Source organism: Tamandua tetradactyla, chromosome X (genome assembly GCF_023851605.1).
Source record: "Tamandua tetradactyla isolate mTamTet1 chromosome X, mTamTet1.pri, whole genome shotgun sequence".
In the NCBI taxonomy this organism is placed as follows: Eukaryota; Metazoa; Chordata; class Mammalia; order Pilosa; family Myrmecophagidae; genus Tamandua; species Tamandua tetradactyla.
This window is the reverse complement of record NC_135353.1, coordinates 155988767-156001344: the sequence shown is the minus strand read 5'-3', so window position 1 is coordinate 156001344 and position 12578 is coordinate 155988767. Positions and strand designations below refer to the sequence as shown.

Here is a 12578-nt window from a genome sequence, read left to right as displayed (position 1 = left end):
ATTGGTATTGCATTGAATCTGTAAATCAATTTAGGTAGGATTGACATCTTAACTATATTTAGTCTTCCAATCCATGAACACGGTATGCCCTTCCATCTATTTAGGTCTTCTGTGATTTCTTTTAGCAGTTTTTTGTAGTTTTCTTTATATAGGTTTTTTGTCTCTTTAGTTAAATTTATTCCTAGGTATTTTATTCTTTTAGTTGCAATTGTAAATGGGATTCGTTTCTTGATTTCCCCCTCAGCTTGTTCATTACTAGTGTATAGAAATGCTACAGATTTTTGAATGTTGATCTTGTAACCTGCTACTTTGCTGTACTCATTTATTAGCTCTAGTAGTTTTGTTGTGGATTTTTCCGGGTTTTCGATGTATAGTATCATATCGTCTGCAAACAGTGATAGTTTTACTTCTTCCTTTCCAATTTTGATGCCTTGTATTTCTTTTTCTTGTCTAATTGCTCTGGCTAGAACCTCCAACACAATGTTGAATAATAGTGGTGATAGTGGACATCCTTGTCTTGTTCCTGATCTTAGGGGGAAAGTTTTCAATTTTTCCCCATTGAGGATGATATTAGCTGTGGGTTTTTCATATATTCCCTCTATCATTTTAAGGAAGTTCCCTTGTATTCCTATCTTTTGAAGTGTTTTCAACAGGAAAGGATGTTGAATCTTGTCGAATGCCTTCTCTGCATCAATTGAGATGATCATGTGATTTTTCTGCTTTGATTTGTTGATATGGTGTATTACATTAATTGATTTTCTTATGTTGAACCATCCTTGCATACCTGGGATGAATCCTACTTGGTCATGATGTATAATTCTTTTAATGTGCTGTTGGATACGATTTGCTAGAATTTTATTGAGGATTTTTGCATCTGTATTCATTAGAGAGATTGGTCTGTAGTTTTCTTTTTTTGTAATATCTTTGCCTGGTTTTGGTATGAGGGTGATGTTGGCTTCATAGAATGAATTAGGTAGTTTTCCCTCCGCTTCGATTTTTTTGAAGAGTTTGAAGAGAATTGGTACTAATTCTTTCTGGAACGTTTGGTAGAATTCACATGTGAAGCCATCTGGTCCTGGACTTTTCTTTTTAGGAAGCTTTTGAATGACTAATTCAATTTCTTTACTTGTGATTGGTTTGTTGAGGTCATCTATGTCTTCTTGAGTCAAAGTTGGTTGTTCATGTCTTTCCAGGAACCCGTCCATTTCCTCTAAATTGTTGTATTTATTAGCGTAAAGTTGTTCACAGTATCCTGTTATTACCTCCTTTATTTCTGTGAGGTCAGTAGTTATGTCTCCTCTTCCATTTCTGATCTTATTTATTTGCATCCTCTCTCTTCTTCTTTTTGTCAATCTTGCTAAGGGCCCATCAATCTTATTGATTTTCTCATAGAACCAACTTCTGGCCTTATTGATATTCTCTATTGTTTTCATGTTTTCAATTTCATTTATTTGTGCTCTAATCTTTGTTATTTCTTTCCTTTTGCTTGCTTTGGGGTTAGCTTGCTGTTCTTTCTCCAGTTCTTCCAAATGGATAGTTAATTCCTGAATTTTTGCCTTTTCTTCTTTTCTGATATAGGCATTTAGAGCAATAAATTTCCCTCTTAGCACTGCCTTTTCTGCGTCCCATAAGTTTTGATATGTTGTGTTTTCATTTTCATTCGCCTCGAGGTATTTGCTAATTTCCCTTGCAATTTCTTCTTTGACCCAGTCATTGTTTAGGAGTGTGTTGTTGAGCCTCCACGTATTTGTGAATTTTCTGGCACTCTGCCTATTATTGATTTCCAACATCATTCCTTTATGGTCCGAGAAAGTGTTGTGTAAGATTTCAATCTTTTTAAAATTGTTAAGACTTGCTTTGTGACCCAGCATATGGTCTATCTTTGAGAATGATCCATGAGCACTTGAGAAAAAGGTGTATCCTGCTGTTGTGGGATGTAATGTCCTATAAATGTCTATTAAGTCTAGTTCATTTATAGTAATATTCAGGTTCTCTATTTCTTTGTTGATCCTCTGTCTAGATGTTCTGTCCCTTGATGAGAGTGGTGAGTTGAAGTCTCCAACTATTATGGTATATGAGTCTATTTCCCTTTTCAATGTTTGCAGTATATTCCTCACGTATTTTGGGGCATTCTGATTCGGTGCGTAAATATTTATGATTGTTATGTCTTCTTGTTTAATTGTTCCTTTTATTAGTATATAGTGTCCTTCTTTGTCTCTTTTAACTGTTTTACATTTGAAGTCTAATTTGTTGGATATTAGTATAGCCACTCCTGCTCTTTTCTGGTTGTTATTTGCATGAAATATCTTTTCCCAACCTTTCACTTTCAACCTATGTTTATCTTTGGGTCTAAGATGTGTTTCCTGTAGACAGCATATAGAAGGATCCTGTTTTTTAATCCATTCTGCCAATCTATGTCTTTTGATTGGGGAATTCAGTCCATTGACATTTAGTGTTATTACTGTTTGGATAATATTTTCCTCTAACATTTTGCCTTTTGTATTATATATATCATATCTGATTTTCCTTCTTTCTACACTCTTTTCCATATCTCTCTCTTCTGTCTTTTTGTATCTGACTCTAGTGCTCCCTTTAGTATTTCTTGTAGAGCTGGTCTCTTGGTCACAAATTCTTTCAGTGACTTTTTGTCTGAGAATGTTTTAATTTCTCCCTCATTTTTGAAGGATAATTTTGCTGGATATAGGAGTCTTGGTTGGCAGTTTTTCTCTTTTAGTATTTTAAATATATCATCCCACTGTCTTCTAGCTTCCATGGTTTCTGCTGAGAAATCTACACAAAATCTTATTGGGTTTCCCTTGTATGTAATGGATTGTTTTTCTCTTGCTGCTTTCAAGATCTTCTCTTTCTCTTTGACCTCTGACATTCTAACTAGTAAGTGTCTTGGAGAACGCCTATTTGGGTCTAATCTCTTTGGGGTGCGCTGCACTTCTTGGATCTGTAATTTTAGGTCTTTCATAAGAGTTGGGAAATTTTCAGTGATAATTTCTTCCATTAGTTTTTCTCCTCCTTTTCCCTTCTCTTCTCCTTCTGGGACACCCACAACACGTATATTTGTGCGGTTCATATTGTCCTTGAGTTCCCTGATACCCTGTTCAAATTTTTCCATTCTTTTCCCTATAGTTTCTGTTTCTTTTTGGAATTCAGATGTTCCATCCTCCAAATCACTAATTCTATCTTCTGTCTCTTTAAATCTATCATTGTAGCTATCCATTATTTTTTCTATGTTTGCTACTTTATCCTTCACTTCCATCAGTTCTGCGATTTGTTTTTTCAGTTTTTCTATTTCTTCTTTATGTTCAGCCCATGTCCTCTTCATGTCCTCCCTCAATTTATCGATTTCATTTTTGAAGAGGTTTTCCATTTCTGTTCGTATATTCAGCATTAGTTGTCTCAGCTCTTGTGTCTCATTTGAGCTATTGGTTTGTTCCTTTGACTGAGCCATATTCTCAATCTTTTGAGCGTGGACAGTTATCTTCTGCTGCTGGCGTCTGGGCATTTATTCAGATTTCTCTTGGTGTTGGACCCAGCAAGGTTGTAATATTTTTCTGTGAAATCTCTGGGTTCTGTTTTTCTTATCCTGCCCAGTAGGTGGCGCTCGTGGCACCCGTTTGTCTGCGGGTCCCACCAGTAAAAGGTGCTGTGGGACCTTAAACTTTGGAAAACTCTCGCCGTCCTGGGGGTTCGCTAGCCAAAACGACTTGAGCCGGCCCGGGGTCCGAACGCAGGGAGGGTTGCTGGTCGCCGCAGCCAGGGAAAGAGCCCGTCCGAATTTCCTAGTCGGCCCTGGGCAACAAGCGTGGCGGGAGGGCGCCAGCGGCAGCGGCCCGCCCGAGAGAGTGCACGTTCCCCGGGAGTCACGGGTTTGGAAGGGGCCTCCCCCACCCGTCTCCGTTCTCCGCGGCCTGGGGGTTTCCGATCCAATTCTCTCAGTTGGTCCGGGGGCTGCGCGTGGTGTGGGCGCCAGCCGTCTTTGTTTCAGGGGACCGCCTCTCCAATTCTCCCAGCCGGCCCGGGAAGGGGGAAGGGAGTAACTCCGGCCGCTTGCCACCCCGCCCGGTAAGGCCCGCGCGCCTCGGCGATCTCACCCGAGCTGCTTCTCTCAGCCAGCCAGCTGTTCCAGGATGGGGTACGCTGTCTTTTTTATCTCTGTTGTGGCTTTGGGCGCTTTCTGTATTGTTTCTACTCCCCTAGTAGGTGTCCTGGAGAAGAAACTAAGATCCGCGCGTCTTACTAAGCCGCCATCTTCCGGTCCATTACTTTTTGACCCCTCAAGTGCTTTTTGCTTTACCCATTTTTTAATAGAACGCAGTGAGGCTGTAAGTGGTGCAGATGTCTGGAGAAGACTGTATTAGGCAGGGAGAATAACCAGTGCAAATACTCTAACAAGAATGTGCCTTGTGTGTTCAAGGAGCAGCAAGGAGACCAGTGAAGTTGAAGTGGAGTAAACGAGGGTGGAGAGGAATAGGGGTTAAGGTCAGAGGAGTCAGTGGGGTTGGGGTGGGTTGGGAAGAGGTAGATCATGTAGGAACTTGCAGATCATTGTTAGGATTTTGGCTTTTAATTTAAGGGAAATAGGGAGCCATTACAGGATTCTGAGCAGAAGAGTGACAGGATCTGACTTAAGTATTAAAAGGATTATACTGATGATTGTAGGGTGGCTAGGGTAGGAACAGGGAGACGATTTAGGAGATTATTATGATAACCAGGACAAGATATCAAAGAGACTTGGACCATTGTGTTAGCAGAATTGAGGTTGAGGAGTGGTTAGATTCTACATAAATTTTCTAATGTAGAGCCTACAAGATTTTCTTGATTGGATATGGGGTGTGAAAGAGAAAAGTCAAAGATGACTCCAGTGTTTTTGCTCTGTGCAATTGGAAGGATGGAGGTGCTGTCATTTAATATGGTTTGGTGGAGTGAATATCAGTTCATGTGGGGGCATGTTAAACTTGACATGTGTATTAGACATCCAAATGGAAATGCCAACTAGCAATTGGATATCTGAGCCTGGAGTTTGCATAGTGTTCTTAGACTGTAGTACAGATTTGTGAGCCATCGGCACAAGACTTAGTGATGTCAACAAGGAAGTGAATATATAGAGAGAAGGAACCAAGGCCTGATCCCTGGGGCACTTCAAAATTAAGAAGTCAGAAAATAAAAGGAATCAGCAACAAAGATCAAGAGGAAGCAACCCATGAGTTCAGATAAAATCAGAAGAGTGTGGTGTTTTGGAAGCCAAATTAAGAAAGGGTCTCAAGGAGGAAGAAATGATGAATTATGTTAAGATGATAATTGGAAATGACTGTTGTATTTAGAAAGGTGGTTATTGGCAACTTTCAAAAGAACAGTTGTAATGGAGTGGTGGAGAAGAGTGTCCGATGAGAATAGCTTTAAGAGCTCTCTTTGAAGAGGTGAGGAATCAGAGACATCAAGTACAGACAACTTTTTTTAAAATATTTTTGTTAATGCATCTTTGGACACATACAGTTCATACATGGTATACAGTCAGTGGCATACAATATCATCATACAATCGCGTATTTATCACCATGATCATTTTTTAGAACATTTGCATCACTCCAGAAAAATAAATAAAAAGAAAAAACTCATACCTCCCATACACTTTACCCCTCCCTCTCATTGACCACCACTAGTATTTCCATCTACCCAATTTATTTTACCCCTTATCCCCCCTATTTATTTATTTATTTATATCCATTTTTTTTTTACTCATCTGTCCATACCCTGGATAAAAGTAGCATTAGACACAAGGTTTTCACAGTCACATTGTAAAAGTTATATTTTTATACAATCATCTACAAGAATTAAGGCTACTGGACCACAGCTCAACAGTTTCAGAAGAATAGACAACTTTGGGGGGCAGTTTTGTGGTATAGGGAATCAAAGAAATAGGGCAGTAACTGTCTGGGAAAGTGATGTTGAGAGGATTTTTTTTTTTAATGGAAAAAATGACAGCATGTTTGTATGCTGATGGACATTATTCAGTAGAGAAAAATTGATGATGCAAGCGATGGGGGAGAAGCTAGAGCAATGAACCTTGAGTCACAAGAGGTTATAGAATATAGTGTGCAAGTGGAGAATTGGCTTTAGAAAGGGAGAATGGCTAGTTCATCTGTAGTAACAGGCAGGAAGGCAGAGTATGTGGGTATAGATACAAGAAGGTTGGTAATATGGTATTGTGGATTTACTTGTTGTGATGAGATAAATTTTAAAAGTTTGCAGAGATATTCCAATACTTTTCTCATCCATCTGTCTCCCCAACCCCAAAGTCAATATTTTCAGCCAATATAGATGTCTTTAGTGAATCCAAAAACGGATAGAAGGATTCTGGTATAATATGAACTCTATTTTAACTCATCTCTTGATTATGTTTAAAGATGACAGAAAGTTCAAAGAAGTACTATCATTTAGCCAAAGGGAATCCACGAAGGTTAGTTCAGCATTTTCTTTTGCCAGGAATTGGTTCAACCTCTTTTCATCTAGCATCCTATGTATTCCTCACAACAACCTGGTGAGAAAACTGAGGTTCTGAGGAGTAAATGACTTGCTCAAGGTCACTTGGCCAGTCAGTGCATGAAGGAGCAGGATTTGATCCCAGGTCTGACTCTAATGCCCATGTTCTTTATATGAAGGGAAAGAGATTTCAGAGTGATAGGTCTGAAGAAGAAAATGAACTACTATAGACATCCCTCATTCAATGAGGCAAAGGTTGGATGAAGAGTAGGAGAAAGGCATCAAAAGAAATCTAGGTACCTGGCCAGAAGATTTGGACTGAGCACAGCTTTTAAAACACCACGTTCAAAAGCTGGAGGGAGAACATGTAACTAAGGGAATATACAAAAGAATAGTATTAGTGTCTTAGAAGCATTTAGATGCACCTTCCAAAGCTGTTTACTCTCCCCTAAAGCATAGTTTTGGAAACTGGATTATTAACATCTGCAGACAAGCACAGGGGACTTCTCGCAGGATTTATTTTGGATTGAGGAGGTTTAAAAGGTAGAGAAACAAATAGATTTTGGTTGGTCAGGTCATATAAAAGCTGTAGTTCATTAAACCTTTTCCTTTTCTGTTGTTTGAAAATCCTCAGGAATCTTGTAAATAATTATTCTTTCATGCAATTACCACACAGGAGGCCCTTGCATTTCAGAGGAGAGGGTGGCGTTGAGAGGAAAGAGATTCTCTCTGCTGAAGAATTGGTTTCACCAACAAAGAAATAGAATTGTTTTGTGAGCCCCAGAATTAAATCCATATTACCACCACAATCTGTAAACCTATGTAAATGAATTCTAGACACAGAAAAGAAATGCTCAAGTCATGGAATGGGTTCTGAAGAAGTTCATTTTTATAAAATGGGTACCCTTTATGACTTTGAATCAAAGAAAAGTGACAAAAAAGGATAAATTTGCTAACTCCTTGACTAGTGCTTATTTTAGTTTGAGTCACATCATATATACATTTAGTTTATGTAAACTCAACTATATGCATATGGTAAAAAAGGATAAAAATACTGTAAATTTTTATTTTCTTACATATTTTCTATCATATACTATGCATTAATGTGTCTATAAACTACTCACACATCCATATTATTACATAGGACTTGTATACACAAAATCATGTATCCTGCCCTTTAAGGGTAATTTAAGTGGTTTTTCCAGGGGAAATTTTGGTTTAAATGATTTGCATCTCATGTAGAAACTTAGAAATTAATCCCCTCCTAATAAAACACAACTCATGTTCCATCTTTCCTCCTTCACTATGCTAAGGGTCAAATCATGTCCCCCTAACATGAATTCATGGCAAGAGCCAGATTTGAATCAGTTTTAAATGCAAGTGTTCTTTTTATCATAAGTATCAGCAAAGCTAAAGGGTTCCATTTTATTTATTTGTAGGGCGGGGTTATGCCAGTGTTGGAATTCAGAGGGGTGAGAGGTAAATTATTGTCTGAGTCTTTTTTGGGTGGTTTTAATTCTCACTTCAATCACTCATCAGAACTCTGCAGGTGTCTGTTATGTGCCTAGTGGGGGTGGGTGGGTGTTTCGCTAGCTCTGACCAGGTGCTTATCATACAAAAGCAGATTTGCTACCAGGACTGGTCTTTCCATCTCACTGTCTTTTCCCTCTCTTATTTCTAGCTCCCCTTCAATACCAGACATGAATGGGTGTAGTCAGGTTTAGTGGGATAATCATTTCTGGCCCTTTACTCAGGATCTGATTTGGACCCACTAGAATAATTGTACAACTTACAATACGTGGTTCTTTGGGTCCTCAAAGGAAACATGGAAAATATAGACTCTTACAATCATCATCTGTTAGAACTTTGAGACACTTTACTGGTCATCTGGTCCAAACCTCTGATTTTAAAGATTTAGAAAGTGATTCACAGAGAGTTTTCTTAAGGTTGCACAGCTTTACTGACAAAGTTACTTTTTCTCACTACTGCTTAAGCTCTGATACAAATTTAAATAAAGAAACTCTATACATAGAGGGAACCTCTGACTTTCGATGAAAAATGTTCTTAGAAACTTGGATCGTCAGTCCTGGGCATTTGTATATCCCGCGTTCACCTCTTTTAGCTCCAAACTAGTAAAATGTTTATGGATTTAGGAGAGGGCAGTGGGGAAACCAATCTAGCTAAAAGCCACAGAATCTGTTGCCAAAACTGAGAATGTACTTGTCAAAGGGGCAAAAAGTGGAAGAGATGTTCTAGAAGGTATTCTTGGGTGAACAGTTTTTTATATTTGTTATAGAAAAAAGCAAGGGCTTCCTCAGGCTGTGTGCTCAATAGACACAATCCCAGGCCAATGCACCTACCTTAGGTGTGTTCATAGTGGGGAGTTACGTTCTCCTCTGAATGTGTAATGAAGCTCCTTTAGAGAAAAGAGTTTCAACAACTGTGAAACAATTGTTATAGGATTTATTTTTATTTTAAAAATATTTTTATTGATAAAACAACATACAAACATTCTTAACATACAAAATTCCATACAAGGTGTACAATCAATGGCTTACAGTATCATTTGATAGAATTTTTAAAGACAAAAAAATGCAAGGGTTGTTTCTTCCCAATTACTAAGTATTGCTAAATTGGCTATTTTTATTGCTAAATTGATTACTGGAGATGGGTAGAAAGTGACTGGGGTGACTATGGACATTAAAATCATTCTGTAGGGTGGTGCAATTGTAGCTCAGTGGCAGAACTCTTGCCTGCCATGCCAGAGACCCAGGTTCAATTCCCAGAGCCTACCTATGCCAAAAAGAAAAGAAAAGAAAAGAAAAAGAAACCACCTCTGGAAAGGATTCATGGCAATGAGTATGAAACAGTTTTCAAGGAGGAATGAGAAATAGTGTGCCTTTGGGAAAACTTGGGATATTTCTGGCAATATGTTTGGATCTAGAATGACAGTCTCACTTGCAAATAGCAGCTTAATCTGGTTTGTTGTTCAAAGGTTGTTGATATTCTGTGGAGTGATCCCAGAGGCCAAAGAGGATGTTACCCGAACAAAAGTCGAGGAGGAGGCTGCTATTTTGGACCAGACATTACCTCCAAGATTTTTAGTAAATACCATTTGAAGATGCTCATTAGGTCTCATGAATGTAAGCCGGAGGGTTATGAAATCTGCCATGATGGGAAGGTAAGCTCACACTATCGGCAACGTTCTCACAGACAACTTTCCCACCAGCATAGTGTTCTTTACACAAGGTGTATCGACCTAGAAGCCCATGGGAAGATATTTTCCCTAGGACCAAAATGGAAGGCCATCCTTAGTACACAGAAACAGGAGACTGGAAGGTTCATAAGGTTATTTGAAGGGGCCTCACTGCCCCTCACCCTTAGAAATATTTGGCTTATTTGCCTGATCTCCCCTAATCCCAAAGATAGAAATGTTTGGCACACAGCACTAAGTACACACACAGAAAGGCTTCGTTCTTTATTAATTGTAAGGTGAATGTCTAGTACAGTGGGATGAAGAATGTACTTACCCTCACAGAGAACACACAAGGCAACAGTGAATCCAGTTTATTTTCTCGTACCTTTTGCACTTTCCTCATGTAGAGAAGAGCCATACAACCCTCTTCCCTTCAACTTGCTGAGTAGGTGGTCTCACTGTGGGAGTTTAGCTGCAGCCAATAACATGGAGTGTGTTGTGGTCTGTTTGTGGTGTCTGATGAGGCTAGAAGAGGTAAGAACCGAGGAACTGGTTTCTTGTCTGAAGTTGTCCTGGATGCTCCTTTCTCTAAAAGCAAAGAGCACTGAATAAAAATGAATACCAAATTGCATGGTATTGCCTTCGATGTCAACATTTTCACTTTTCTTAACTCAATTAGTTCATTTTAGGCTCACACGAACATTGCAAGATGAGTAATACAAGCGTTATTTAGGTTTTCTTTGCAATAAGAAAATAGAGAAAATAGCAGTGGTTTGTCTGAAATGATATACTCATTAGGGTAGAACTGGGCTTAAGCCAGGTTTCCTGTCACAAACAAGTATTGTCCTCCCATACTCCACCACTGCCCCAAGGCTGATTCCTTTAAAAAATGGTGGTGGTGGGTGCACGGGTCGTTCAGTGCTTAGAATCATGTGGGAGACCCGGGTTCGATTCCCATACCATACACCCCCCCCCCAAAAAAAGCCAAAAATGGTAGTGGGGGCTCTTTATTCTAGCCACTGTTTTCCTGCCCTTAAAGCACTGGTTTTATGGAGCTCTGGACTCTCTAAATCTCTCAGCTTCAAGCAAAAGAAAAAGACTGTGATACAGGACAAGTTTTATTTTGAATGCTCAAATATTATAAAGAAAGAACAAAAGAGATTTATACCCTTGGAAAATTAGAATTTTTAAAACTGAACATTAAGAAAGATGCCAATATGTGAAACTAAAATTATATACAGGATTGTAATACACTGAGAATGTTGGATAAGTGACTACAAGTTGGTACTCCTATGGGCATTGATTAAAAAAAGCCTCATTTTCATCTGGCAGGATCACAGGAAAGTACATCGGCCCTGGATAATTTTCAGTGGTTATAAAGTTTGCTTGATTTTTGTTTTTTTAAGAATTATATCTATTTCTGAAATTATTAATGACCTTTGAGAACTTATTTTGCATGAGCCTCATCCTCTATTTCTTTAATCAGGTTATTACTGTATTTTCTGCATCTAATTATTATGAAGAAGGCAGCAATCGAGGAGCTTACATCAGACTGGGTCCTGCTATGACCCCTCGATTTATCAAGTACCAAGTAACTCAGTTAACATGCCCAAGGCCTCTTCACCAAAGGTGTGTATATTCTAAGGAGAATTCTGAACACTGTGTTGTTGACCCAGTAAAACCATTCCTGAGTGACAGAGCAGCCACAAGTGAAGAAAACTACTTATTGATTACTTATTGGTATAAACAAAAGGAAATGGATCCAGACACCAAGTTGGTGAATGTGCCAATATTTGAAACCCAAAGGAGCAATTTTCAATTCATACATTTATTTAAATGGGTAAAGCAGTCAGCATCTAGGGGCAAACCCTAATGAAATGTAAAGACAAGAGTCCCTATACCCACTGGGACCCTTAACCTACAACCTTCTCTGCTTGATAAGGTCTTCCGCTTCCTCTTTTCTCTACTCAGAGGTGTATATGACTAAAATAGTTGAATGTCTCCTTCCATGTGACAGATCCATAGCTTATGTTCCCTTTTTCCCCTTTAACATGGTCTTTTAAAGAGGTTTTTAAATTAATATTTGTTAACAAGTGAAGCAAGCAAAGATACAGAAAGAAAATGTTAATGATCTTCTCTTCCTTGGCTACTCAATAATCCTTTTCTCTAGAGATAACTAAAACTGACAGGCTAAGGTTGACCCTTCTACCCTCTACTCTTGTTCCTATAAAAATAGACAAGCAGATATTCATCCATTTAATTAAAATTTTGAGCACCTTTTATGTGTCCCTCATCAGATATATGATTTGCAAATATCGAACCCAGGTCCTCTGGCATCACAGGCAAGCATTCCTGCCTGCTGAGCCACCATGGCCCGCCCTCTCCCATATTTTTGTGGGTTGTCTTTTCCTTTTCTGATGGTATAATTTGCAGCATAAAAATTTTAAATTTTGAGGAAGACCAATATGTCTTTGGTTGCTTGTGCTTGGTGTTGTATTTAAGAAGCCATTACATAACCCAAAATTATGAAGATTTATTCCTATGTTTTCTTCTAAGAGTTTTATAGTTTATCTCTTGCATTTCGGTTTATGAACGAAATGTGTTCATAAACCGAACACATTTGACAAGTTTCTAGAAGATACAAACTACTGAAGCTATAGACCTATAACAAATAAATATGTTTAATAAATAATCCAAAACTTCTCATATAGAAAAGCCATAACCCAGATGACTTCTCTGGTAAATTCAAGCAAATATTTTAGAAGAACTAATATCAATTCTTAACAACTCTTCCAAAAATTAGAAGAAAGGGAATACTTCCTACCTTATTCTACAAAGTCAATATTACTGTGATACAAAACTAGATGACAAGGTTTTTTGTGTGGTGT

The 12578-nt window shown here is 38.5% G+C and overlaps 1 protein-coding gene across 1 annotated transcript in view; it reads left to right on the top strand.

The window, feature by feature from the left end:
• PPEF1 (protein phosphatase with EF-hand domain 1) overlaps positions 1–12578 on the top strand; it is a 128237-nt gene that overhangs the window by 95434 nt on the left and 20225 nt on the right. Inside the window, exons 15-16 of the mRNA XM_077144981.1 lie at positions 9490–9675; positions 11177–11319. Of these exons, the coding sequence (XP_077001096.1) occupies positions 9490–9675; positions 11177–11319 (329 nt within the window). The remainder of the gene's footprint in view (positions 1–9489; positions 9676–11176; positions 11320–12578) is intronic.